We start from the raw sequence: 27,439 nt of genomic DNA, 5'->3' as shown, positions 1-27,439 counted from the left end.
CAGGGCTTTAACGCTGTGTTGCCTTTAACCCCTCGCCTGGTTACCACTGCTGAGCTGGAATTTATATCTGGGCAGGTGGCATAGTCAAGGCTTTTTTCTTTTGATTACTAGGGACTTTATCAGGGCTTCAGAAGAGGGGTGGTAGCTCAATGATGGAGCACCTGCTTGGCACACCAAAGGTCTCAGGGACAAACTGTAGCACCTCCAGGCAGGACAGAGGAAGACTCTTGTCTGAAACCCTGGAGAGGTTTCACTATCAGTCAGAGGAGATGATATTGAATAAGAAGGTCCAATGGTATCACTGGGCATGGGGTCATTTTGTATGTTCCTGCTCATGCAGCTGTGGCAAAAAAAAAAGTTTAAAAAGAAATGAAAAAGAAATGAACAAAAAACACAGCTGCCGTCATCTTCAAATTATAAATTTAGGAGGCAAGTTAAATATTTTGCAGGCGAGCATTCTTTGTCTTGGTTTAATAACAAGGTTGCTTTCAAGGTCAAGGTCGAGCCCAGGAACAAATCGGGAACCAGTGCAGAAGGTATGAAGTTGGCACAACCTGATTTGATTTACCAGATCCAGTCAAAACCCTGGTAGCTGTCATTTGATGTTCCTGAGACATCTTCAAAGATGGCCACATCGCACCTAGAAGTGACTAGCTGTCAATCCTGTTCCCCATCATTACTGACAATGCAGCCACGCTGGTGGGGCACACGCTACATCCAGCAGTGGGTGTGATCAGGAGGCCTGCCAGAGGTAAGTAAAAAAAAATAATCTGTTTACCTCTGTGTAAGCCTCCTGATGGCCTATGGGTCTCCTCAGGTCTATGCCAGCAATATATATACTGTGAGTTCTGGCAGTGCAACACTGCAATCATCTTCTTACCTGGGAATAAGTTCCATTGAACTCAGTGGGCTTATTTTTTAGTAGACATGTATAGGATTACACTGTAAGCTGTGAGTGATTGAGGCCAGGGTAGCATAGGACACCAGTCAGTTCTAGCTCCCCTGCACACATACCCCTGCTCTATTATGACTGGGCTTGTGGACAAAATGTTTGGTTGTTCTGCTATCCTTCTGGGATCAAGAGGTAGGGCTGCCTCCATGTTCAGATGTGGTCTAATTCTGGGAGACAAACAGGAAATAGCCACTGGCTTCACACCCTACTGAAAGCATTTGGAGTGTTCTATTGCAGATAAGCTGCATATAATTAAATACATAAAATTCTGGGCAACATGGGCCCTGGTCTGATTTAGCAAAAACATTCTTATGTTCACATGAACAGGGATTTCAAGATACAAGCAGGCAGCTCTAACCTCTGAAGTCTTGGAGTTGTGTGGACATCGCTTTGTATCCTAGCAGTTTAGGGTTACCATGCAAAACAGCTCCTTTTTGCACAATCAACGGATTCGTATCAAGCGCAACCCACAGACTGGATTTTAAAAGCAGAATCTGGGGCCTGGATAACAGTCACAATTATTTTTTCCACCCTCAGGTGCAGAGAAAACCCAGCTCAGTTCGACACACACAATTTTTAAAAGACCCAAAATATTGAAACAGAATTTGTTATGTTTCCACATCTTTCCTTCCAAGCAAGCAGAACTGAGAACTGCAGTCTGTCTTCCTTGGCAGGAATCTTGCTTCTTTGTCATGGCTGCTGAGATCCAAGCATTTTCTTAAGAGTAGTATTGGTAAACAAGGGGAGCAGGGACGGGGAACTTAGGAATATGCAGCAAAGTGATTGGCAGGATTCAACCTGAATCCCACCCCTTCTGCCACAGTGAGGCATTGTACTGGAATGCTTTGGTTTCCAATTTAAAATATTGTAAAGTTTCCAGTCCTCATGGTTACACTCCAAAGCACCTTGAAAATGCTTTGGGGCTGTTTAACGTCTACAACTTCTGTTGTTTCCCCTTTATCCTACCGCTCCATGGCAGATGGGTTTGAGACTGTTGAACCCAAGACCAAGTGGTTCTGCAGTGACATAAGGTCAACAGGCAGATCCTATCCCTCTGAAACAGGGTGGTGGAGAGAGAGGACTGTTGTCCAGATTTTGGGAATGAGAGAATAAGAGATGAGAAAGTGAAAGCAAGGTGGCACCAGTTTCTTAGCCATTTTAAGCACTTAACTTTGGAAATCTGTCTTCCCCCTCTGCTCCAACACATATAACTGTTTAAACTATTATTGGGTTTCTTTAAAACAGCTATTTTCAACCTTTTCCATCTCAGGGCATACTGAGAAAGTGCTAAAATAGTCAAGGTACACCATCGGTTTCTGGACAATTGACAAGGCACACTGCTTGCCTGTGGGGGCTCATGTTCCCAATGGCCTTACTAATAAATGATCCTCTCCCCCCCCAAACTCCCGCAGCACACCTACAGACCATTCATGGCACACTGATGTGCTGTGGCACGGTGGCTGAAAAACGCTACTCTAAAGAGTCTTTTTGGCCAATATTACCTAGTACTTGTAGCATTTACTACTACTGCTCCAAGCATAGGTCCTAGTGCTAATACAATAATATGTGAATTTTCCACAATTCTATGGAAACACATAATGTGGTATTTGATGTGCAGTTCAGCATCCTGATAAACTCTTGATTCATTTACTCAAAAAGCACAAGTCTAGTCCTTCAAAGTATATCAGCTGCACAGGCTGAAGTTGCAGAAATGAAGAGCATAAAAGGAAAGGGATTCCTGTTGGGATGAGTGTGAGTAAGAGATTTACTCTAGCTGTGGGTCTGTAGCCTTCAGCAGGTGTTAGTGAGATACATAAATCACACCGACCGCCTGGGAATACAGGGTGCTGCTTATACCATAGTCTTTGGAGACTGAAGGTTGCCAACCAAATCACACCGAGCATTAGAAAAGCACTACTTAAAGGTTCCTAGTTCCTCTCAACGCAGAATGTTAATTTTTGTCTAAATGAAGCATAAAGTCCTGACCAAAAGGGGGAGGAGAGAGGGTGAAAATCACCACTTGTTACAGTTGTGTCTGTCTCCTAGCAACACCCACTGCAGTCAATGAACATGTGGATGCACCACCAGGAACTTGCACTTTCTGTCTTTTGTAACTCTCCTCTCCATCTTTCTCTGCACAAAAGAATGCAAGACGAGCCCTGTCAGATTGCTCAAAAGGTCAATCTACCCCAGGATCCCACTTCCCTTCCCCGCAGGGGCCAAACAGATGTCTCAAGCAAGGCATGGGCAATACCCCTCCTCCATTATTAGCCTCCCAGAAAGTGTTATTCAGGGGTGCACTGCCTCTAACCATAGAGATCCCATCTAGCCAGAGAGGCAATGATAAGACCTCCCCCTCTCCTGTAAATTTGCCCAAATTCCCTTTTAAAGTCATCGAAATGAGTGAACATCGCCACATCTGGTGGCCGGCCATGAATCCCAAAAATTTTGTCTTGTGCATTACTCGGTCCACATACCAGGAAGCCACATGGGAAAAGTGTCAAGCATGGACAGTGTGTGCAACATGGCACATGGTACTGGCTGCGTACAGTGGTGTGAGACTGAACCAACAGCAGCCATGCAGTGAAACCCAGTTTCACATGCACAAGCTCCAAGTTACCCTGCACATGCCTGATCTCGTCTGATCTCGGAAGCTAAGCAGGGTCAGGCCTGGTTAGTACTTGGATGGGAGACCGCCTGGGAATACTGGGTGCTGTAGGCTTATACCATAGTCTTTCGAGACTGAAGGTTGCCAATCAGCTCCGAGGTGCAACTGAAATGACCTCTGCAGGCACACTCTCAATCGAGCCCATCTGATCTGTTCACATCTTAGCAGGCTTGGAAATGTCCTTAAATGCCCCCTCCTCAGGCGTAAATCCATCTGCATAAGAAGCCAAGATCTGAGGAGCTGCTCAGGTGATGGATGGATGAATGGAGAAATGTGCTCAGGGATCCCCTCTGATCCCTGGGTCACCTTGAACCTTCCAGCTGTTCAATGAACAACTTGGACAGACAGCTGTTCTCTTGATTTGGACTGCTACCTCTTGCCAAGTCTGATCAGGAACACATTGCAGGAGTTCCTGTGATACTAAGCAATGGTGCTGAAAGAAGACCGGGGAGGGTCAGTCCAAGACCTTCTGGCTGTTGAGGCAGTGTGCCAAATGTGGATCCCTCTTTACCTGGTGAGCTACTGACCTCTACTCCTCTCACTTCCTGGACTAGAAAGTTGAGGGGTGGAGCAGAAGAGAAAGTGTGGAGGACAGTTGTGGGAGACACTCTAGTCCAATGCTCTCCTCTCCTTCATACTTCCTCTTCCCCTCCACCTCCTCTTTTTCAGTTGAAGGAGTAGGAAGAAGAGCAGTGAAAGGAAGTGGGCTGATAGAGGGGGGGTGATGCTGCCAAACAGCTACCTCAGTTGCCCTCATAGATGGGCCAACTCTGTGGGCAGCCCTGAGTTCAAATGCTCATTCAGACACAAAGCTCACTAAATGTTGTCTAGTTACTCTCTCTCTCTCTCTCTCTCTCTAAGTCTAGCCTATGTCACAGGCTTTCTGTGATGTTTCCTGCTATGCTTTTTTAATCACTCGAGTGTTTTGCTATTTATATTGTGTCACTTTTGTTTGTTTATCATTGTTTTGAATTGATTTATTGTTCTTTTGTTACCGTTTTTGTACACCACTTAGAGGACCTGTTGAAAAAGCTACTGTCGCACTTAGTTAAATGAGTGAGAGGAGAGCCCTGAATCTTGGAGGACGGGCAGGATATATATATTTTTTTCCATGTAATAATCTTGTTTCAACTACCCTGTTAGATAGGTCAATCATTCAAAGAACAAGTATGATGAAGTCCTGCAGCATCAGAGTAGGACCAGAGAGACTGGGCTTTAAATCTCCACTCATAAAGCTTACTTGGTAGCCTTGGGTCTCTTGCTTATCTCTCAACCTTTACAGAGAGCCATTCTCGGTGGGGGTGGGGAGCAAAATGGGGGCATCCAAAGTGGAGGGGGAGGGGCTGCTTTCATGCCGCATTGAGGCTCCCTGCAAAACTCAGTGCTTTACACCCCCTTTAGCTATGCCACTGTCTCCTTTTCAATTTGAAAAAAAATTCTCAAAGCAGAATTACAGGGTAAGATAATGAAGTAAGCATCATTAAATCAGAATAAAATCAGAACACACACACACACACACACACCCCTCACCCAAGTCCAATAATAAAAAGCAGCATATCCAGTGTGATATCAATAGCCACAATTAACTTTCAAGGGAGGGCTCAAATTGACATTCAGTTAAAAACGCTTGAAATAAAAATGGGTTCAACCAATGCCTACAACTTAACAGAGTTGGTGCCAAGCAGACATGGCTGTGGCAGGTGATTCATAACTGGGGCACCGCCACCGAGAAGGCCCTGTTGCATGTGCACATCAGCTGAGCCTCAGCAAGAGACAGCACTCAGTGCATCCTTCCACAGAAGATCATCCTGCACATGCCCAATCTTGTCTGCTCTTGGAAGCTAAGCAGGGTCAGGCCTGGTTAGTACTTGGATGGGAGACCGCCTGGGAATACCAGGTGCTTTAGGCTTATACCACAGTCTTTCGAGACTGAAGGTTGCCAACCACCATCATAAATGGCTGTAGGCAACTCTTGAGATACTCACAGCCCAAACCAAATAGGGCTTGCTTTAAAGACTGGACCAAGAGCTGCACTGGAAATTATTCTAGCAAGCCGATGGGGTGCTGGGAGCACAGTCTGGGTGAGAGAACCCCACCTTCTGCTAAAGCTCAAAAGAAGCTAGTGATTTTCAGGATCAAACATTGGTTAAGGTGATGGGTTTTTCCAGGTGGAAACTGGCTCTCATTGCTATGTGAGCCTGGGCAAATTAAAAAAAAAAAAAAAAAAAAATCCAGCAGCCCCTCCACAGCTCACATTCCATTTTCCTCCCCTTGCCAAGTTGCACATTTGACATTAAGCTTCCGATTGTGCTTTTAATTAGAGAGGCAAACTCCGAAAAAGGGACAAAGGCACTTGTTAGTTAAGAAATAGGAACCCTGCTTGGCTGGCATGCCTCCAAGCCACCGTGGTGTTCCCAACCCTGACCTTTACTGAACGAAACTGAAGAATAATATGAAATTAAAAAAAAAAAATTCAGCATTGCCGAATAGTTGAGATTGCTAAGGACAATGTCGGGGTATCTTGTGCAGCCATACAGAGAAGCGTCACCATGATTCACATATTTATTAACAGCAGACTAACAGATGATTAACAGCAAATTCATGATTGATAGCACAATCCTGACTCGGGGATATGCTGGTGCAGTACCCCTGCGCTGGTTCCCGAGTGTCATGAGTGCGCCGTAAAGCACGTTCACGCCAAATCAAAGAGTCAACTGGGCCAGCACAGAAGCCCATGCCAGCTCCTGGAGGCCAGATAAAGAGGGTAGGTTCATGCTGGCCTGGGCAGGCTGGCACAGGGGGAGGAAGAGGGTTGCAGGAGGGTATTATGGAGGCTGGTAGGGGGTGTTTTGGGTAGGAGAGGGCAGACCAGGAGGGGTGTGGGACTGGCCATGGCGGCCTGCACCAAATCCTAACCCCCGTATCAGGCCTACAAAGACGTGGTGCAGATCTGAGTAGCCCCACCGGGGTTAGCTTGCACCACAGTAGAGATCTGAACCCTCATCTTAAAGAGTGTAGTCAAGGGGAAGCGAAGCTCTGGGACTTCTCCTACAATAGCAGTAGTATGTTTCTGCCACTGTTTCTGGTAAAGTAACTATTGTCATCGCAGTAATGGAAAACGGTGAGCTGGGGGAGCCAGCTTCAGATAAACTTTCCCTGTCTCCTGAAATTTTGCACTAAAATAACTTTTGGCTCAGGTCAAAAATATACACCTGAAAAGAAGTAGCAGTAAAGAAGTGACAGGAATTAGCAGTGAAAACAAGGAAGATGTTTTCCAGTCTGCTCTGCTTATGTTGTTCAGTACATGATATGACATGGGAAGAGGTGGGGCAGTGATGGGGGATTTTAATTTTCCCAGGGCACCCAAAACCATTTGTTGAACATATTGCATTTGACAAGGCTGAGACTGAGAGAAGAAGCCACACACTTATTAAATCCCTGGAATAAAATGTGACCACAGGAGAGCCCAGAGAGGTGGGGGGGGGGATGTCTGTTTGCAAAACTGGCAATTGGACTTCACCAACAATAGTGAGAGAAACTGACATTTCTCATCCAGACCTGGAGAAGTTGGACACAAGCTGTGAATACCTTCAGAATGAAAGATGGTGGCAGGGGGAGAGGAAGAGAAAACCCAGAAATAGTTTTGTATTTAGTCCCCTAATCGGTTCACGATCCGGGTGAGAAAGGATTAGAGAAAACTCTGTCTTCCAAGAACAAAATGGGGCAGAAGGACCCCAAGGTGGTGTGACACAGGTGGCATTTGCTTCTGGAAGAGGAAAGGCAAGCTGGCAATCAGGCTCTGGCCTGATGGATGCTGGAACAACATTCCTTTATAAATATGGATTAAGACCATTAACACGAACAATTAAGTAAATGAATATAAACAATGAGAAAACACACACACACAACCCCATGCCACGTTCAATAACTTAACAATAGTGTTCATTACCCATCTGTTGCTGGATAGCTGACAGTGTCACCAAAAGTGCTGGTTGTTTCTATTCTTCCATGCTCACTTGTGTCCTTATGAACATATATCGTTGCTTTATCCTGAGTCAGACCATTGCTCAATGGTCAACACCAAGCTCAATCTTGCTTGCTCGGTGTTGTTGACACTGACTGGCAACAACTCTCTAGGAGGTTAAATGGGAGTCTATCCCAGCCCTACCTGAAGATGCTGAGGACTGAACCAGCAACCTTTGGCATGCAAAGCAAATTCTCTACTGCTTGAGCAGCCCCACTCCCAATTCTCCTTCCCAATGTCCTCCTGTCTCTGCTTTCCTCTCTCCATCTTCTTGTTCCACCAAAACCTCAGCCTTACTAAGGCCCCAATTCTATCGACCCATAACACTGGCACTGAGCTCCAGTGCTGTCATTAGGTGTCACAAACGTGCCGTAAAGCACGATTACAGCACCCTTGGAGTAGGGAGCACCAGTGTTCACAGGACAATACAGGACAGAGTAAGTACCGTTGCCAGGCAGTGGTGCAGTTTTTCAGGGTGGGAGGGAAGCATTCCAGGGTGGGGAAGGGCAGGGGATGGGCAGACAAATCCCTTCCCCCAAGGAGACCTCTGGCGGCCTCCGCCGGGCCACTGGATGCAGCAGTAGCCTTTTGGTGCTGCTGCACCTGGGGCCACCATGGTGATTAGGACTGGGCTGTTAGAAGCCTTCATAGTCCTTTCAGAAGAAGGAGGGAGGCCTCCACCATACCCTCACTCCTGTCCCAGGCAACCTTACAGAGGCTGCTCAGATTTGCACCAGCTAAACAGCTGGCACAGATCCGAGTTGCCCCATAGGCTGGGGCTCAACACAGGGTAATGGGAAAAAGATCCCCTTACCCCGAAGTGACCTCCAGCAGCCTCCCAACCTGCAATGGATATAGTCCATCCCATAATGACAAGCTCAAGCCTACCAGAAGGTCACATCTCAGAAGGCTTTTCTCCTAGCCTTTGACGCAATGTTTTGTTTGTCATTGGTATTCAGTGATGAAGAAAGACACTCTGTGCATGCTCAGATGGCTTCCTCTTCTTCCTCTTTTTTTTTTTTTTTTTTACACAAGCTGGTTGCTTGCAAACAAGGTTGCATTATCCAGCGGATCAGAATACAGGTCTTCAAGCTTTAAAAGTCTATCCAGTTATCAGCACGGCAGCTCTGAGATAATCTGTTTTGTGGGGTTTGTGCCAGGCAGATCTAACTGGAACAGTTAGATGGCTGACAGGAGATTGGCTGGATTAGCTCTCTCACAGAAAGCACAGGTTTGGTAACCTTCAGAAAGGCAAGTGGATGGCAGAGTGGCTTTGGAGGGGGGTTTCATTTTGCTTTTGTTATGCACTGAAAGATACAGCCATCTATCTGAGCGCATGATTTGAATTCCTCCCTGTTGCTGACACGGAGCGCATCAGAAAAGTCCCTGGAATTAAAAGCACAGGGTGATCTTCTGGACTTAGAATCGCCCCGAAAAGGAGTCCCTGAGACAATGGCTCTTCCTGAAAATTTCAGAGGAGGACTGCTCTGATAGAGAGTACCTCTCTCTTTGGTGTGTAACCTCATCACAATTCTTCTGACACAAGAGCTGTTCCATCCAGAAGCAACAACACATACTCCAAGGGAGCCCTCAGCAAATTGCCCTCACCCCCTCCTACCTGGGTGTCCCCCAATGGTTGTGAAGTGCATATTTTAGCACTGTCAGGGGGTTAATTAATTTTCCCAGGGGTCCTCTTCTTTCTTCTCATTTCTCAGCTCCTCACCCCCAGCAAGCAGCAATGAAACTACATCACCTCTTCCTCTAGGCCAAGGTGGTCCAACACATGGTTCATGGGTTGTGTGTGGCCTGTGAGTCCTCTTTTGGCAGCCCTCAAGAAGCTCCACCACACCACCACCTCTTCCTACTTCAGCAGTTTTTGATCTCACACCCTTCCAACTTCTCTGAGAAGCCGGAATCACGCAGCAGAGAGAATGAAAAGTTGCGCTGAACCCATCACCTCCTCCTCAGCAGCTCAGAATCTGAAAATAATTGGCAGTGACATCATCAGGCCAATTGTTTCCGCCAGGGGGGTGGCGTCGTTAAGGTATTGCGGACCCCCTTAGCAGTAAAAATTGAACCACCCTACTCTAGGCATGCCCTGGCAAATGGGAGCTTTGTCTCGAATGTCTCCATGATGACCTAGGAGCCCCTGGGGAAAGCTTCCATTTGAGGATGGGGTGAGAGAGAAGAGGTAATACCGAGCAACTCTCTTGGCTGAAAGAGTCATTATGTTGCTGTCACACAGAGGCTATGGGGAGGAGCTCAAGGATCAGCAGTGGGGTCTCCTGAGGACCTAGGGCTCTGGGCAGCTGCTTGAGAACACCAACCTCTGATGCCAGCCTTGACATGTACAGAGACGCAACAAAAACGGGCTCAGTACATTTCACGGCTGCCAGCACACATTTATTGCCATATCTATACATGGTAAGGAGATACAGCCAATGGTGTGAACTGAGGGTTGAAGATGCCCAGAAGCTAAGGAACAGAAAGAGCTCTGAATCAAGACAGGAGGAGAGTAAGAATTACCTGTAATTGGAGTTTGCCTATCACCTTTCTCTATAAGTCACCATCCTCAAGGTTCTTGACTGAGAGATGAAGCAAGCTAATAGCAGTGAATTGGGCAGGAATACCATAAGTAGCCTCCCCTGAATGAGGGCAATTTTGCTTCTGTATTAGGAGAAGTGAATGACCTAATCATATCAGATGAATCAGCAGAACTTCCTGCCCCCTAAAGGAAGCCTAATTAGAAGGCAGAAAGGCCAGAGCAGTGACTCCTGCAGAAATGCAACAGACATCCTCTACTGAGAGCTGGGGATTCAGGGCTCAATCCTAACCAACTTTCCAGCACTGGCATAGCTGTGCCAGTGGGGCGTGTGCTTCATCCTGTAGTTGGGGGGCAGCCTCGGAGGCCTCCTCAAGGTAAGGCAATGTTGGTTCCCTTACCTCGGAATTGCACTGCCCTTACCTCGGTGCTGAAAAGTTGGTTAGGATGGTGCCCTCAGTTGCTTCTTTGTATAGAGCAGGGGTGCTCAAACTTTCAACTTTAGGGATGCTGGACCTTTAACAAGTGTATAGAAGAGGGAATTTCAGCAGGTGCAGCTTGTCATCTGTGGGATGACAAGTTGCACCTGCTGAAATTCTCTCTTTTATACACTGGTATAGAGCAATCAGTCCAAATCACACCTAGTGCAGAAGCATGGCAGAATAAATGTTTCAATTGACTAGGACAGGGGTGTCCAAACATTTTGGTAGGAGGGCCACATCATCTCTCTGACACTGTGTTGGGGGCCAGGGAAAAAAAGAATTAATTTACATTTAAAATTTGAATAAATTTACATAAATGAATTTATTAGAGATGGAACTTATATGAATGAATGACGGTCTTGCAGTAGCTCAAGGCCTATAAAAGGCCTTGCACAAAGCAAGGCCAGCCTTTCCTTTTCTGCCACTGCTGCATCACAGATGTGAAACAGCAAGTAGTGGAGGGAGCCTGCATCCCACAGCTCAGGTGAGAGGTCAAACAGTTGTCCTCATGCTGAGAGCAGTTGCATCGGGCCAGCATGGGCTCCAGCAAGTCTCTGGAGGGCCAGAGGCTCATTGGAGACTGGGGGCTCCCCAAGTGCCTGATTGGGAGCCCCTGAGGGCCGCAAGTAGCCCCCGGGCCAGGGTTTGGGCACCCCTGGACTAAGAGATGAGACCAGACCAGGAATTCATGCAGAGATGCATGGGCAACTCCTTTGTGGATTCACAGATATTTTTCATGGTTTAAGTGTATTTTTTCCAGCACACTATAAGAATAGACCCTCAGTTTGGCTGTACTTGTCGTAAGAGGCGACTAAACAGCCACCGGGTAGATGGGACTCGTGAGCCTGGGAAGGCAGCTCATCTGAGAGAAGGAAAACTCTGATCCCAAACCTCCACTGCCTTGTGGCTACATCCAGTTATGGAAAAGGCTTCAGGAGTCAACCTCGAGGCAAAATTCGGAGCAGGAGTCCCTGAGGCAGTTCATGGCTGAACACAGTCACGTTCTGGCAACTCCTGCGACGCCACTGGAACCAACAGTATTGGCCTCTGCCTTTCCATTGGACCATTTCAGCGACGTGGAGAGGGGGGATTTGCTGCATGGGTAACAGCCTATCCTCCATACCTAACTTTACCCAGGCTTCGCGCACTGGAGAGGACACTCTGTTCCAGAACCACCATTCAGAGCGTGACACCATAGTCTTCCAAGACTGAAGGATGCCAACAACAGTAATTTCATGGCACACAGATTGTGGATTACTGGGATGGAGTGTCAGAGTTGAGTGAGAGCTGGTGTAAGAGACTAAGCTGTGATTCAGGGGCTTCCCTGGTTCAAATCTGGCCTCTGCCTTAACTCACTAGGTGGCCTTAGGCCAGCCATTTCTGCTTAGCCTCAACATTCCAGTTGCATTCCAGAGAATATTTAGGCCGAAATCCTTCACACACTTTCTTGGGAGTAAGCCCCACTGAACACAATGGAACTTCTGAGTAGATATGCCTAGGATTGTGCTGTTACTCACTTTACAGCGCGGTTATAAAGATTACATCAAGCTGTTACATGTGAAACACTTTGTACACTCAAAAGCACTATACAATACTATTATTAGATTCTTGCTTGACCCAAGTGCGAAGAATTTTTGTTTCATTGGCCTAGCTCCACGACAAGTGAAAATTTCATCAGCATCTAGATCTCCTTCCGAAAAGACTTATGTTCCGTTGAGCACTTATCAATGCCACCCAGTCCGGAGGTGCAATTATATTTCATGAAGTTAAATGGTCCCCTGTGCCACAAGCAATTAGACTTTCCGCATTTTCAATTTTAAAGATGGCCTTCACCATTGTCTCTCCCCCGCCTTTTTAAAAGTATTTTATTCCCAGAACAGAGAACTAAAGGGGAAAGAAATAGCTTTGTTGAATTTAAGAAAGAAAATTCTAAAGATGAAAAGAATTGGAGGACATGTGGGATTTTTTTGGGGGGGGGGAGAGAAAGGGGGAGCATGTGGTTGAACAGCAAAACGGATCAATCAGGAAATCTGAAGGCAAAATAAGCTGCCTTGGTACACACCAGAGATCCATGCGCAACCTGCCCCCCCCACCCTTGTTGCTGCTTAAAGCAACGCAGGGGACAGCAATGAGTGTTCAAAGAGGTTGCCTCATTTTCATCCTTGGAAAAAAAAAACTCACACGTACTGAACAGAGAGGCTTTTTTCCTAAACATTGTCTTTTCCCTGGAGTCTCCCTAAGCAACGTGCACCTGAGGTGGAATTATTCTGAGAAGGAGATCTGAAAGCTGATACCAAGGAAAAACAAACCCTCAGAGCCACCAAGAGTTACCCTGGGACGGACTGCAGCCTGAAAAGTTGCATGCCAAGTGGCCTTGTGAAATGGTAATGCAGCGGCAGAACCATTATCTTGCTGTTATATCGGGGGTCAGCAACTGGCAGCCACCATGCCTAAAATGGCCTCCTGCCAATGCCATTTGCTTCCCTTCTCCTCATGAAGAAAAGGAAGGCAGCAGACCAAGATTTGCCATCAGCACCTTCAGCTGGGGATGCCTCTTTAAGCATAGACTTTGCCCCTCACCTCTCACAGTGGCCATCTTCACACCAGCAACCCTGTGAGACAGAGGAGGGGAAAAGAGCAGGCTTGTTTTTAAAGAGTGTGAGCCCCTTGGGGACAAGACTACTAGTATGTAGAAAAATAAATATACAGTGTAAGCCACCTTGGGCACCTCCCAATGGAGAGGAGAAAGGCAGGGTATAAATATTTTAAGGCAATAATAAATATAGAAATGCACCAACCTTCCGTTCCCGTGGTGGATTTGAAAACTGCTCTGCAGAAATGGATGAAGGGAAGGTCAGAGGGACACACAAGGAGGATAAATAATTAGAAAACCATACTTCAATGGTTGCATTTTGTATGTAAAGATGCCTGAGGCCGACAGGTGGACACTCACAGAGGGTATCAAAACTGTTTAGGGCAGCAGTTCCCAAAGTCCACCTCTGGGTAAGGGCCACTGGTGCCTATGGGTCTCCTCGGACGTGCGCCTCCTCTTCAGGTGGCACAAGTCCAAGGAGAGCGGAGCGGCTTGGAGTCGCTCTGTTCTCACTGGGAACGTGGGTTGGGATCCGGTGTAGCAGCCGGATCCCAGCCCTGCCTTCCGCTCCCCACCTGCCTGCTCCTGGGGCCGCCCACTGCCCGCCCTCCCCCGCCCAGGAACACCTCCCTCCCGCCTCCTCCCAGCCTCGTCCCGCCTACCTTTCATCCTTGCGTCGGCACATACAAGCCAACACAAGGCGCTGGGAGGAAGCCCAAGGTGGCTTACAGTATATATTTATTTTTCTATATATTAGTAGTCTTGTCCATCAGCCTCTGCAGGCCGGCACTTCTTGGAGCACTGGCCCGGCTTCCTCTTGAGGAGGTGCAAACGTGCCTTATGGTATGTTTGCAACTCTACTGGGCTGGCACAAGAGTTTTGTACTGGCCCAAGTCAAGGGAAGGATTGCACCCTAAGTCTTGGTAGAGGCAGGGCCTGGGACTGGGGGGAGGGGGGAATATACCAATGTTGCCACAGCAGTTGCAGTACTGTAGGGACCCAGGGTTTTTACCCCTTACCTGGAGGGCCTCACTAGCTTTGGGGAGGGTCAGGAGGCCCACAGCCCCCTCCACAGTCCTCCCCAATGCTTGAAATTGCACCAATCAGAAAATGGAGCACACTACCATTTTTCATGCAAAAGCTCCAATCAGAGCTATTTCAGGCATTGGAGAGGCCCTCGGGGGGGCTGCAGGCCTCCAAGACCCTCCTCAAGGCCAGCATGATTCTCCAGGTAAGGGGGAAAACTCCTGTGTCCCCACAGTGCCATGATTGCTGCGTTGCCGTTGGGGCACCCCCCCCAGCCCCAAGCCCTGCTCCCACAAAGACTGAGTGTGTTCCCAACATCTGAGGAGGACTTTGGGAACCACCACTCTTGAAGCTAGAAAGTAAAATTTAGTGCATACCTTTCCCAGGACACCCCAAGCACCATGAAAATCTAAAGGTGAGGCATTTGAAAGTCTCTGCCTCAAAATGATCCCCAAATCACATTACCTAGCCCGCTGAAACCACATCACAGTTTATGAGATAGTATCTCAACTAAGCATTTTCACGTTAGCCAGACCATTTATCTTACACATTTAACTGATAATAGAAGCTCGGGTTCCAGGACAGAACAAGCCAAATTGATTTGTAGCCACAGCCAGGATTGTGTGGCTGCCCGTGAGGAGATGGTTGCCCCAGGTGGTGCTGCCTCTATCCACCTGCCTGCCTCCACATTCCTCCTCCTCCTCTGGATTCACAAAAGGGAAAGGAGTCAAACAGAAAGTGTGAAGGAGAAAAGAGCGGGATAAGGGGTGACAGGGATGGTGGCCAGTGTGTATATTACCACATAACAGGGAAGCAAAGCACTTGGCATGCCACTTCAGAAGCCAGGAGATTTTGGGCCAGCCCTGTATTTTGACCCAAGGTGCATAATTTTCCAAAGAGACGGGCAGTTCAAGGAACAGGGCTATAGTCCAGTTCCCAGAGGTTCTGTCTGGTTCAAACTCATACAGAGCTGGAGACTTGATGGGAAATTTATGGGAAGCAAAGAAATCTGAAACAAAATGAGCAAAATTTCTCATGGGACAGTTCCACCCATCCTTACGAAAGGAGAAGATGTGATCACCACAAGTTTGCATAGAATCTCCTTCCTTCTCTTGCATAAACCCCAGAGGCAAACCATGAGTATAAATAGCAGTGAGGCCATAAGATAACCAAATGCTTTTTGCTGAAATTTGTCAATCATTTCTAAAACTCCTCTCCCTTTCTGTCTCACACGCACAGCCCTCCCCAGCTACAATTTGGCCTCTATGTTTTTCTCACCAAGTTTTTGGCTTTGCTCAAATGCAATCTGTAGTCTCTGGATCCATCAAGATCATCAACAGCTGCTAATGAATATTTTTTTTAGTAGGAGAATCTTGGCTGCTTAATGATGTGGGGGGACGACGACACAGTATTCTCCCTCCCTCCCTCTTCCGAAGTTGGTCTTTTTTTGTTGAGTCATTCTGAGTCGATGTTATCCAAATGCTCTCCATCGGAGATCAGCCTACAACCCTCTGTAAGGTTTTTCTACCTCACTAATTCATGGCTTATTATAAGAGTCAAGCTTGAGAGCTGTCAACTGTTTTATTTGCCTGTTGGGGCCTGGCCGTAGCTATGGGTGACTGAACCAAAATCCAGAGGCAGGGTGAGTGAAGGGGCGCCAGTCAGTCATGTTTTCGCTGACCCTGGTGGCAGAGAAGTTCATACTTGTTTCTGGAACAGTTTGCCCCATGCCTGGTTTATTAATTTTCCTCCACCAACCAACGTTCCAAATTTTTTTTAAAATTTTTTGTTACACCTTGGCATGTACAGGTGACCCTGACAGGGGCACTGGGATGGCATCAGAAAGCAACCCGATTCAGCACTGGCCAAGTGCCCATGCCCCTTGAGAGTGCCACCTTGCCAAGCTGGCACCTGATCCTTCAGGACCCACGGCAACAGTTGCACTTGAAGTGCCATCAGGGTTGGCAGAGTGCATAATGAGGGAAGCGCTGCAGGGTTTTACCCCAGAGATCCCAGAAATCTGCTGGGTGCTGGGGTAGACCTAGTGTGCCAGTATGACTCTATCCAGAATCTTTCAGCCTAGCCTCCGTACGACGGGAATAGAGGCGGCACTGGCATCAGAGTAGAGTCCAGGGCCATCGCTGCAAAGCTACTCACACACTTCCTTGTGTGCCTTTTGGCCCTCGTACCACTTGCCTGGACACCCCATTTTCCCCTACTAGAGATCAGAGCAGGCTTAGAGATCAGGCTCTCTCCTCGATGTTCTCAGACCCATTTTCCTCTGTTGCTGATGTTGCAATGTGATTGACACGTCATTCCCTTTTAATACTGTAAGCCCTTTTATGCTGCAGGAAAAATGGGGTACAAATATTTTTGACACTGAAAAAATGTAACACTGCTCCTTCCAGCCTGAACAGTGGGCAATAGCTAGAGGAAGAGGGGTTGGCTTCATGGGAGAGCAGAGAAACAGGCAGTGTTGGAGCTGCTGTACAGTGGAAGATCCCCAGCGTGCACACATTTGTGTTGGGGAAATACAGCATCCGTATCTCTCATGCCCTCATGCCTGTCTCTCTCTTCCCTTATGCTGTGTGTCCTCTCCCTCACATCCTGCCTGGCTGTCCTCCTGCACGTGTGCATAAGTGCAAATGAGATCATGAAACCCTGACTCTCATCTGTTCCTTCCGCATGAAAGCGAGCAAAAGGTTTCTCTCTGGGCATACACTGCTGCTTGAGCCTGCTTTGCTTTCCACTGCAAAAGAACACTAAGAAGCATAACGGAGGGACGTGTTTGTGTTTCAGTTCCCTGCCATTGGTGGACAGGCTGTTCTCTGGACTCATCTCAGTGTTCCTCATCTGTAAACAAAAAGATCTCCACCTGACACCAAAAGGACATCACGCCGGGCACCAGACAACTGCACACAGCCCTAAATAGCTCACTAGGCTTGGCAGATACTGCCCTCCCTTTACCAAACTGCACATCCCTAGCTAGTGCCTCTGCTGCTCCTGTTCCCTGGAAGTGCGGAGAGAGCACCACCACTCCCATCTTCCATGCTTCCCTTTCTGCTCCATTCCCCTCATCCTTTTGGAATCCGAGGAGCAGGAAGGGAAGGCAGAGGAGTGAAAACAGGCGGAGGGGAGCCCTCTACCAATTTGAATGGCTGGGCCCAAGCTTCAAAATGTTCTGAATACCTGGCAAACTCAGATCAAAGTCAGGCCATTGAGCCCAGTATCCTGTTTCTGATAATGGCCGGACAGATGTTCCTTGGAAACACATCAGCTGGAGATAAAGACAATAGCCCTCTCCAGTTGGTTTCCCCCTACAGCTAGAAACTTGCAGGTATGCTGCCTTTAAACATTAAGTTTCAGTTACACTTCAGTGGCTTTCAAAAGCCTTGTCACCCTCCGTTATTTTGTTTATTCCTTTTACCAGCATCGGGCTTGTTCCTGCCAGCTTTCACCAATGGGCTGAAATTTAAGAAACAATCCTTTTCCCTCTCACTCCATGACAAGAAAAGCAGCACCTGTTGAATTTTTGCCTGCTATTTAGCAGCAACTGTTACCCTGCACATGCCTGATATTGTCTGATCTCGGAAGCTAAGCAGGGTCAGGCCTGGTTAGTACTTAGATGAGAGACTGCCTGGAAATACCAGGTGCTGTAGGCTTATATCATAGTCTTTTGAGACTGAAGGTTGCCAACCAACCAGCTCTCAAGAGCACAGGAGCCCTGCTGGGGACAAAGTGGAAGTTCTATCCGCTCTTGCATACTCCATCCCATGCAATGTTGCAGTGGCATAGAGAGCTCACAGTGCAATCCTAGGTGTGTCTACTCAGAAATAAATTCTAATGAGTTCAATGAAGCTAACTCCCAGGTAAGTGTGTACAGGATTGCAGCCTAAGAGGCTGAGCTGCAAAGCAGGAGGCCCCCAGTTTGAATCGTGCCATTCCACTCTCTCTTTGGGGCAATGCTTGCTGTTCTTCCAGCTTACCACCGCACTTATACCGCAGAGTCAAAACAAAACTGCTACAGCCACTGAGCCCCTTTAAGTGCAGTTTTGTGGTTTGTGTTTTTGCTGGCTCCCAACACAGCTAGCCCATTACACTCTGTGTTCCCTAATTTGTGCACATGTGCCTGACTCAATTAGCTGCTCAATTAGCAAGAAGGGAAAAGCAGAGGAAGAAGAGACAAAACAATAAAAGGAGGTGGAAGGAACAATCCCCACCCTACAGAAAGGATATATTTTGTGTGTTTGTGAAGCAGAGCGGAGAGATCTGAGTCAGGTCACAACAAGAGCAGCGACAAGGTTTTCCAAAACTGCATTTTCCCCTCTGAATTTAGGGGAAGGCTAACTTCACTGTTGCAGCCACAAAAAGTTTACAGTTTATAAGGGTTTTTAATTGCCAGTCCTCTAAGGACCCTGTGTTATGCCCCCTGTGACTCTGCATGGGACATTGTTTTGGACAGTTCTTGTAACTGGAAAGACACTAAAACAGAGCACCAACTCATGCAGAGAGATAACAGGCAGCCTCCCCAGGGAAGTGGGTCATTCTGTTGCTTCTCAGCATGGAGGACAGCTGAATGAGGCCAGTTGCAGTCAATGCAGAGACATGGGAAAAATCACCCACTGCCAGCAGGGACTGCTTAGAAGGGGGCAAAGCCGGAACTCAAGAAGGTAGGCAGCAGGCGTCCTCCTTTGCAAGTGAGCCTTTTGTTTGTTAATTAACTTATTTTCTTGTGGCAGTTCTTTTGTGTGACACTGGCGATCTCCAGCCCACAGTCTGGAAATTACTGATCTATAGAAAGAGATGCAAAAACAGTGAATGAAAAGCAGTATCAGAACTGGAGGGAACGGCTGGAATGCAGAGATATTGCCCACGCTTTGCATATAGAATGGTCCCAGCTTCAACCTTTTGCATCTCTGTGTAGGAGGGCTAGAAAAGGCCACTGTGTCTGAATCTCTAGAGAGGTACCACCAGCAGCTATAGATGACACTAGTTGGACCATGTTGGGTCTACCACGGTAAAAATCGGCTTCATATGTTCATTGCATGGTGAAGACAAGGAAGCATGATTATCTGGGGGGATGCTAAGTGAATAAAAAGGGACTTTGAAGCAGAGGAGGCACATGGGCAAGATACATTCTTATATTTGTTTACTAAAATTCCTGTGACCCTTCGATCCATGGGAACACAAAAGGCGGCTTTCTTATAATGAGAAAATTTAGCGCACTGATCGATAGGCAAAATTAAATCAATACAAAACCTGAAACAAAAACAGTCATAGCCACAGAAAATAATTCCACTGCATACTTGAAGAGAGTCCAAAAGGTTTTCTAAAAAGCCAAATTTGGGACACATGCCAGAAAGTGAGGTAGGCATATGAATCTCTTTGGGCAGGGCATTTCACAACCTCAGGGCTGCAGTCAAAACATATCTCAGATGGTAAGAACACCATTGATAAGATGTTACAATCATCCAAAGCCACACTCAAGACCCCTTACACCTTTTAAAGTCACAGTCTTGACTGCCTGTACAATTTTTGGGCAAATGCACATATTCTTAAGGACTAGAAACATGCTTGCTAAGGTTCCTCTCAAAACGAACATTTAACAGCCCAATCCTATGCATGTCTACTCAGAAGTAAGTCCCGTTAGAGTCAATAGGGCTTACTCTCAGGAAAGTGTGGATAGGATTGGGCTGTAAGCCCTTTGGAAGCTAATGTCTCCATACCACACTCCACGCAGTGTGGTGTGCCTAGGGGGTTGCCATCTTTTCTTGAACTAACAGCTTGGGCCATATGATGCATCTGATTCAAGCACGCCTGGCCATTGAAAAGGTTGTGATTGTGGAAGAAGCCTGCCTTTTCCCATTTCCTTAGACCCCTCTTACCTCCTCAAAGAGCTTTTGCATCCAAGATGTTGCTCCACCCACCCAACTTCCCTGTGCTCCATCTGGGACCACCGCTCTCAGAGGAGATGGCAGAAGGGATGGTCTTTCCTCCTTCAATTCCAGGCGGCATTAATAGATGCAGGCCAATGCACAACGCCTCTCCGAATGAAAAAGTCCCACCAAAACAGCAGGCTGCACCTGGCAAGCTCCCAAGCATGTAATTCCCAGCAGACCTCCTGCCTGTTCTCTCCCCTCTGCCTTCCAGATGCACGCTTCCCCTTTGATCCATGGGCCTTTCATTTTCCTACACAGCTGAAATTAACTACATGGCACTTCTTGCTGAAAAAGTTATTTTCCTCTGACGTCCAGAGGCCCTCTGGGTAAGGTTCAAAGGGGATGAGATATTGGCATTATCAGAAATGTGTAACCTTTAAAGCCGTGGCCTTTTCCACTTAGGTTGCAACCGTGAAAAAACGCTTGAATTGAGCAAAAATGATTTACAGCTTATTCATTATCTTTTTTCCCTCAGCAGTGCCTGCAAACGCCATCTCATTTCTCTTGACTCCGTCCTCATGGAACAGCCTGCCTAGCTGTTTGCCCGCAATGACATCATCACGCAAACAAACCGAATTGGTTGACAGAAGCATTGAGATGTTGGCTGTGTCGTCCCTGATTGGGATCATCCACATGACCTAATCCAGGAAGGAGGAACCATGGGGGGGGGGGGAGAATGGCACCCCCTACTAGGGGAAATAATGAAACTGAATAGCATTGGGGGAGACATAAAAAAGCCAATTTTTATTGTGTTTTCAAGAAAAAAAAGTATAATTCATCGATCGTTTCTATGCAGCAATTCAACCAGGGCGTATGTATATGCAAGCAGAAGGCTGCTCAGTTTGAAAATGAACTGGAGGCCTTTCCAGGTGTCCACAGGGAACCTCTAACACCTCAAAGGAGAGAAGGTGTTAGGGACTGAAAGAACACTTAAAGGGCTTCCGTTCCTTTCCCATTCTGGCCTGGATTCCGATGGGGGAAAATTCATTTGGGGGCCAGACCAGTGTAACAAGTGGCTCCTGGGGGGGGGTGTCTCCTCCTCTGCAGCCAGCATTAAACAGAGCATGCCAGGAAAAAAGCAGTGCTACTTGCCAGGCTGTCATGGTCAGAGGGTCCACTCAGAGAGACCAAACCCTGAATTCCTTGCACAACTTGCACTACTGCTGTGCCCAATACCCTCCTCTGCAAACAGGAATATAACCCCAGTCCCTGAATCATCACACGGCCTCCGGAGGATGTTCTCACTGGCCAATGAGGAGGAGCTACTGCATACGTGTCTTAGCCAAGAGACTTATGTGGGAACCTCTCCTTCCATCTCTCCCTACCAGCCAATGCACTATGACTTTTACCCAATGCACTATGGGAGGCCCAAAGCAAAGCTTTGCCCCTCAGCCATGGTGCCAGCTGCCTGGACCGTCAGGGACTTACTTACCTGGCCAAATTCACATGAAACACAGCACCCTGGAGCTACCTGGACCCAGGCCTCCAAGATTTTTCCTCTTGGGGATCATGAAAGGGTTGTGGGAATATGAGGTGTACTGGAAACCACTCAAGGGTGTGTGCTCCCCAGGTCAATTTTGCTTGCAGGAATTGAGCAAACACCCTTACCCAAGTTTTCACAGCACTGTGAGTCAAAACTAGAAAATATTGAGAGACTCGAATAAGAAACATTGCCTAGGTTAAACTACAGCTGAAGTTTGCCCAAGGTAGTTACTTTTGGGGGAACATAGTTCCTTTACACCCCCACAATAGATTGCTCTTGTCCCATCCCAGCTGTTGTTGGCCCCCCGACAGATTCTCAATTAGCTTGAAAGGTTACAGCCGGGTGATACCACTAAAATGTCATGATGAACCAACTTCTGAGTTCTCCAGAGCCCTTCTTCAGGCTGAATGTTGAGCAAAACAATGGGGGATGGAAGTTGTTGGGCGCAGGGGAGAAATTAAAAAATTGGACAAGAGGTTGATGCCCAAAGGCTGCAGTCTGTAACACTCTTAAGTTGGGGTCTGGGATGTATTAGGCAGACATAATTATATTAGCCTCTGCTAGGTACAAGACACATTTCAAGCTGCACTGAGCTTCTGGGAAAAAGAAACAACAATGGCTGTTCCTCTATTTCATATAAACCACAGCAGTTACTTGAATCCACCTCTAGCACTAAGCTGGAGCTCCCTTGTGAGCAGAAGTGAAGAGAAACATGGAAAGTCGCCTCCAGTCTAGACAAAAACTGCTATTACTGTGATAGACTCTATTAAGTTTTGTCTACCATGGCTGTTGTTGCCCCAAGACAGAGGCTCCTCAAACTGGTCAATTACATCTCCCCTCTGGTACAGATATCTTGAGCAGATTCTTGCCCATCCTCAGAGATTGGTATTCATTGTAGGGACAAGACCCAGAACATGAATAACCAAGGATCTACTTTCCTGTTCAGAGACATCTTTGGATTATTCAACACTTGTTGACCAGCAGCCAATTGTGTGAAGAGACTCCCTTGAAAAGCATGACAATTATGTTGATATCGAAGTTCTGCCAGAAATGTTTCTTAGTTCTTGGATGTTCTTAGGTGTTCTTAGGTTCTTAGATGTTTGGAATGGATATGGACCCACATGCACACAGGAGCTCCACTCACCTGGAACCTACGCAGACATGGAGGCAAGTTCTGCATAAATGCGTTCTCACTTCCTTCACCCTCTACCAGACCACTATCAAGACTTGAGCAAATGCTAGAGGACAATCTGCCACCGTTTCCCCTTCTTTCAGCACTTCAGGAACCCTGGAATAAGTACTTTATCTCTTGCATCCTAAAGCACATTGTGCAAGATGAAGGGATTTGATGCAGGATTTACATTTCTAGTTAACTATCCATTGCATACAGCTCCTCACAAGAAGACAAGGCAGGTCCAATGAGCTTTGCAGGTATAAACAGTGCCTGCTCTCGGTTGTCGGGGGCTCTGGGGCAAAGCCCTGTGCTTTTGACCCACCTGTTAAGGGTGCATAGGACACTACCATTGCCATCAACAGTGAGAGTTCCGGGGTCAGCCTCTGCTCTACGTGAGTTCTTGGCCAGTGCCCAACCTGACGACCCCCAATGCCAAGGTATTAATTAGGTTATGACAATTGCACATCTCCTCCTTATAAGTTATTTCGCTCATTAGAATCTTGTGACCCCACGGTCTTCCATTCAATTGAAGTTAAGTTTCTAGTCCCCCCTGGGCTGGAAGTATGGTTGAACATACACTATGCTGAACATCAGTTGCCTACACAAGGCATTTGGCATTTCACTGGCAAAATGGCACTTTGTATGGTTATTACTCCTACCATTTTTAAATGCTCAAAGAGAGATCTAAAGAGTTGCCTTGTTTTGAGTAAAGGCCCTGGCCAATCTAACAGACTATTGCCTCTCTGATTAACAGTGGCTCTCCTAGATCTTAACCAGAGGCTCTATCCGAGTGTTGTGTGCTACCAAAGATTCTTTACCTGGAGATTCTGGAGACTAAGGGCCCAATCCTATCCAGTTTTCCAGGGCCGGTGCAGTGGTGCCAATGGGGCATGTGCTACATCCTTTGGTGGGGAGGCAGTCATAGAGGCCTCCTCAAGCTAAGGGAATATTTGTTTCCTTACCTCCGGGCTGCATTGCGGCCGCACTGGTGCTGGAAAATTGGTTAGGATTGGGCCTTATATCTGAGATTTTCTGCACACAATGCATGTATTTTGCTGTTGAGAAATGGATCCTCTCAAGGACCCAGAATAGCCCAGCAAGGTAGTCCAGAACACAACTGCATTTGGCAGAGGAGGGGGAGGGATGAGACTGAGTGGCTTGGCTGAGTCCACCCAGCAAGTCCATGGATAAGAAAGAATTTGCACCTGTGTCCTCTCACCCTTCTATCTCATTTTGTCATTCCAGTTGAAAAGCCCGTCTGCCTACCTTGCTGGGGAGAAACTTGAGAGAGCTACAATATCTGAGGTGCAGGGAGGTAAACACTATGTGCTGGTGTGGTAGAATTACTACTCCCCATCCTGGCAAGTCTTCTGGGCCTTTAACAGGTACATGACAAGCAAGCATTCAACAGGTGAAGCCTCCTCTCATCACTGCATCTTGATGACAGGTTAGATTCACCTCACCAGTTAAATTTCCACCTACCATATGGCTGCCAGAGGTAACAGGCAGGGTCAGTAAAAAGAAGGGGGCAGCCCTAGCACAAAGCACATTAAAAACCACCTTGTGATAGCCACAGAGATGACATTTTTCTCTCTTTAAAGCCCACCTAGCAGAAAGCTAGTACTACCCAAGCCCTCCCAACCCTGCTTCCTCTTCAAATCTGACTGCAAAGTTTGGGGGCCGTATCCTGCAATGAGCTGCCACCCCTTTCCAGTCCACACACACACACACACACACACACACACACACACACACACACACACACACACACACACCCCCTAGCAAATAACAGGCTCTTTGCTAAAGTTGAAAGCCCTGTTGCTTTCCTGACTGGAGTTTTTCTATCTTTAATGAAAAAATGTCCCAAAAAAGCACTCATCAAAACAAAGGAGCACAAAAGGGGTTAAACACTTTGGTACCCAATGGGCTGAAATAGAAATCATTGCGTCCAACGAACTCAAGCATGCCAGTGACACATGAAGCTTCCTCTACCATCTGCATTTCCCTAGAGGTATTTCAGTTTATTACTGCCAGTATAACAGCTTTGGAGTACTACTCAGGTAGGAGAGAGGTGGGTAGAGAGAAAAAAAATGCAAAGATACCTGGCTCGGATTTTGGCTTTATTGGTGTATCACCGTTGAGAATATCAACAAGCTAGTTTGACTGACTGTGTTTTCTATAGAAGGACATCCTCCCCAAAACACACATGCAAGCCAAGCAGATCCACAAACCAGAGGGCCCAAATGTCACCCTCACTTCTGGTAGCTGAGCTCCGGAGACACCCACAGCAACTGGTGGCTCGTTGCAATATCCCGTTGCGACAAAAGAGGCTGCCTGAAGGGGCTCACCTTATTTGTTTATCTGTCTAGGGAGGGGCTAGTAGGACAGGATTTCCAGAGGGAGCAGAGGGTTTGCGACTGCTGCGATGCTCTATAGCCCATCCCACCCAAGGTGGTCTACGGCAATGCAGTGACATTGAGGAACTGAGACAGAGGGGACACTGGGACTGGGGCAGGAGGGGGCTTAAGCCAGCAGCTCAAGGAAAAAAAGGATTGATGGAATGCCTTGCACTTCTGGGGGTGGTTTAGCCATAGGAAGGAATGGGATTAAGAAACTGGATAGCCAGGGTGGGCAGCATTTGGAAGGAAGCATTGAAGGAATTGAAGTGCCGTTTTGGCTGCAGAGAAATTAACCACTTTTCTCATGGGTTAAAAGCAGCAGCTTGTTGTGAGATCAATGGTTCATGAACACAGAGGGTAGGAGGGAGGGGATGGGGTTTTAATGGAAGGAAGAGGAATTTCAGCAAAAGTGTTGGGAGCAAAATATGTTACTCATAAGGGAGGTTGAGTAAGGAAACGGAAGAGAGATCGGAAAAGTGCCAGCCCCTGGAAGTCTTCAGAACAGGGTGTTTCTCTGCTTGCAAGACTAGTTCTGTAAATTAAGAGTTTTTATAGAAGCTTGCAAATTCTGATGCCAAGAGATTTTCACCCACATTTTACAGAAATCCATGCTTTACAGCCAGCTCCACGGATGTTGGTGCCAAGGGCTACCGGGCACGATTCACCAGGAATTTCTCTTGTGTGAGACCCGCTGGAATTGAAAGTAGACCATGTGAGTGGGTCTTTATGCTGCCTGCACTCTTTTCAGCAGGGCTGGCACAAGATAAATGCCTGTGCCCAGTTAGGCTGTATGACCTTTCAGGATTTTTCCTGACCTCCATGTGCTGGCCTTTGGAGACCTCAACCCAGCCCAATGTAGAACAGGGAAACACCAAAACCCAAGATAACTCTCTGCCTCTGGCTGAAATGTAGACCCCCAAACAAGCCGCCCAACTCGAGAGGAGACTTTGGAACTTACTGCAGTCGTCAGAGTCGTAACCCTCGGCATCCACCACCTCCTCCTCCTCTTCAGTGCGCCGCCTGACTGGTTGTTCAGCTGGCTCAGTCCCATACGCCCCGAAAAGCTGGTCCACGTCCTCATCGTCTTCCCGGGGTGTTGTCTCCGAGGGGCTGACTGTCGCCTGGCTGGTGGACGAACGCAGGCTGTTACTCCGGCTGACTGTGGCAGGGAGGCCGCGTGGGAACCGGGGGAAGTAATCCGAAATCTGTTTGATGGGTCGGATGGGTCCAGGGCAAACATCAATGGCCATGTGCTCCTGGATGCTGATGGTTGTCCTCTCCCCTTTTCGGAGTGTCATGCATACAGCTCTCCAAGGGATGCCCCGCCAGAGAATTACTGGAAGGTGGATGGAGGAGTGGGTGGGCAGGAAGCCCCCTGGATGTGACTCCTGTAACCAAGGCAGGCAGGCCAAGTGAGAGAGGACAAGAGAGTTTCCACCAGTGCCTCACATTGCTTGTGACGCCCTCGGAATCTCAAGCAAGCTGTACATGCTGTTGGCTCTTTTGCCGGCTCTGCCTGTGAAGCTAGAGAGAGAGGGAGAGAAACGACACGGATAAGAGGCAGGGGGTGGGCATTCGGGTGATGTCACCAGCTAGCAACAAAGCAGAACAGAAGCAGCAAAGGAATTAAAAGGCTGGGGCAGGTGGACAGATGAGGTTCAAGCTGCTATGACCACAGAGATCTCAGGTCACTGCCGGAAGGCTTAAGGACATCTCCCTGCCAGTCCGTCTCCCTTGTTTCTGACTCTCTGTTCTAATTGCCACGGCAGCAGCATCTCTGAATAATTTTACCTACAAATTGCCACCTGCCCAGTTTTAAATCAGCCTGACTTGCTCCTCCATAGCCTGCTTTTAAATGTCTCATTAAGCACAGGGAAATAACCCAACTGGACCAGAACAAGGGACCATCAAGCCCAACATTCTCTTTACAACGGTGGTTGAGCAGGTGCCACTGAGAAACAGGGTATGAAAGCAACAGCCTGTTGTCTTCCCCCTGCATCTAGTATTCTGAGGTAGATTGCCTTAGACAGGGAGGCTCCGTTCAGCAGTCACAGCTAATAACCACCAATACAACCTGTCCTTTATGAATGTATGTAATTCTATCTTGTGACAGTGAGTTCCACAGGCTAATCACACATTGTATGAAGTACTTCCTTT

At 47.5% G+C, this 27,439-nt stretch overlaps 1 protein-coding gene and 1 pseudogene across 1 annotated transcript in view; one reads left to right on the top strand and one right to left on the bottom strand.

Moving 5' to 3' along the window:
- Positions 1-26,580, bottom strand: part of DOC2B (double C2 domain beta) — a 129,727-nt gene extending 103,147 nt beyond the window's left edge. The window contains exon 1 of the mRNA XM_066635635.1: positions 26,241-26,580. Within this exon, the coding sequence (XP_066491732.1) occupies positions 26,241-26,580 (340 nt within the window). The remainder of the gene's footprint in view (positions 1-26,240) is intronic.
- On the top strand, positions 3,556-3,674 carry LOC136659803 (5S ribosomal RNA; annotated as a pseudogene).
- Positions 26,581-27,439: the final 859 nt, after the last annotated feature.

Source organism: Tiliqua scincoides, chromosome 8, assembly GCF_035046505.1.
Source record: "Tiliqua scincoides isolate rTilSci1 chromosome 8, rTilSci1.hap2, whole genome shotgun sequence".
NCBI classification, from domain to species: domain Eukaryota; kingdom Metazoa; phylum Chordata; class Lepidosauria; order Squamata; family Scincidae; genus Tiliqua; species Tiliqua scincoides.
Note: the sequence above shows the minus strand (reverse complement) of the source record. Positions and strands in the feature narration are given on the sequence as shown.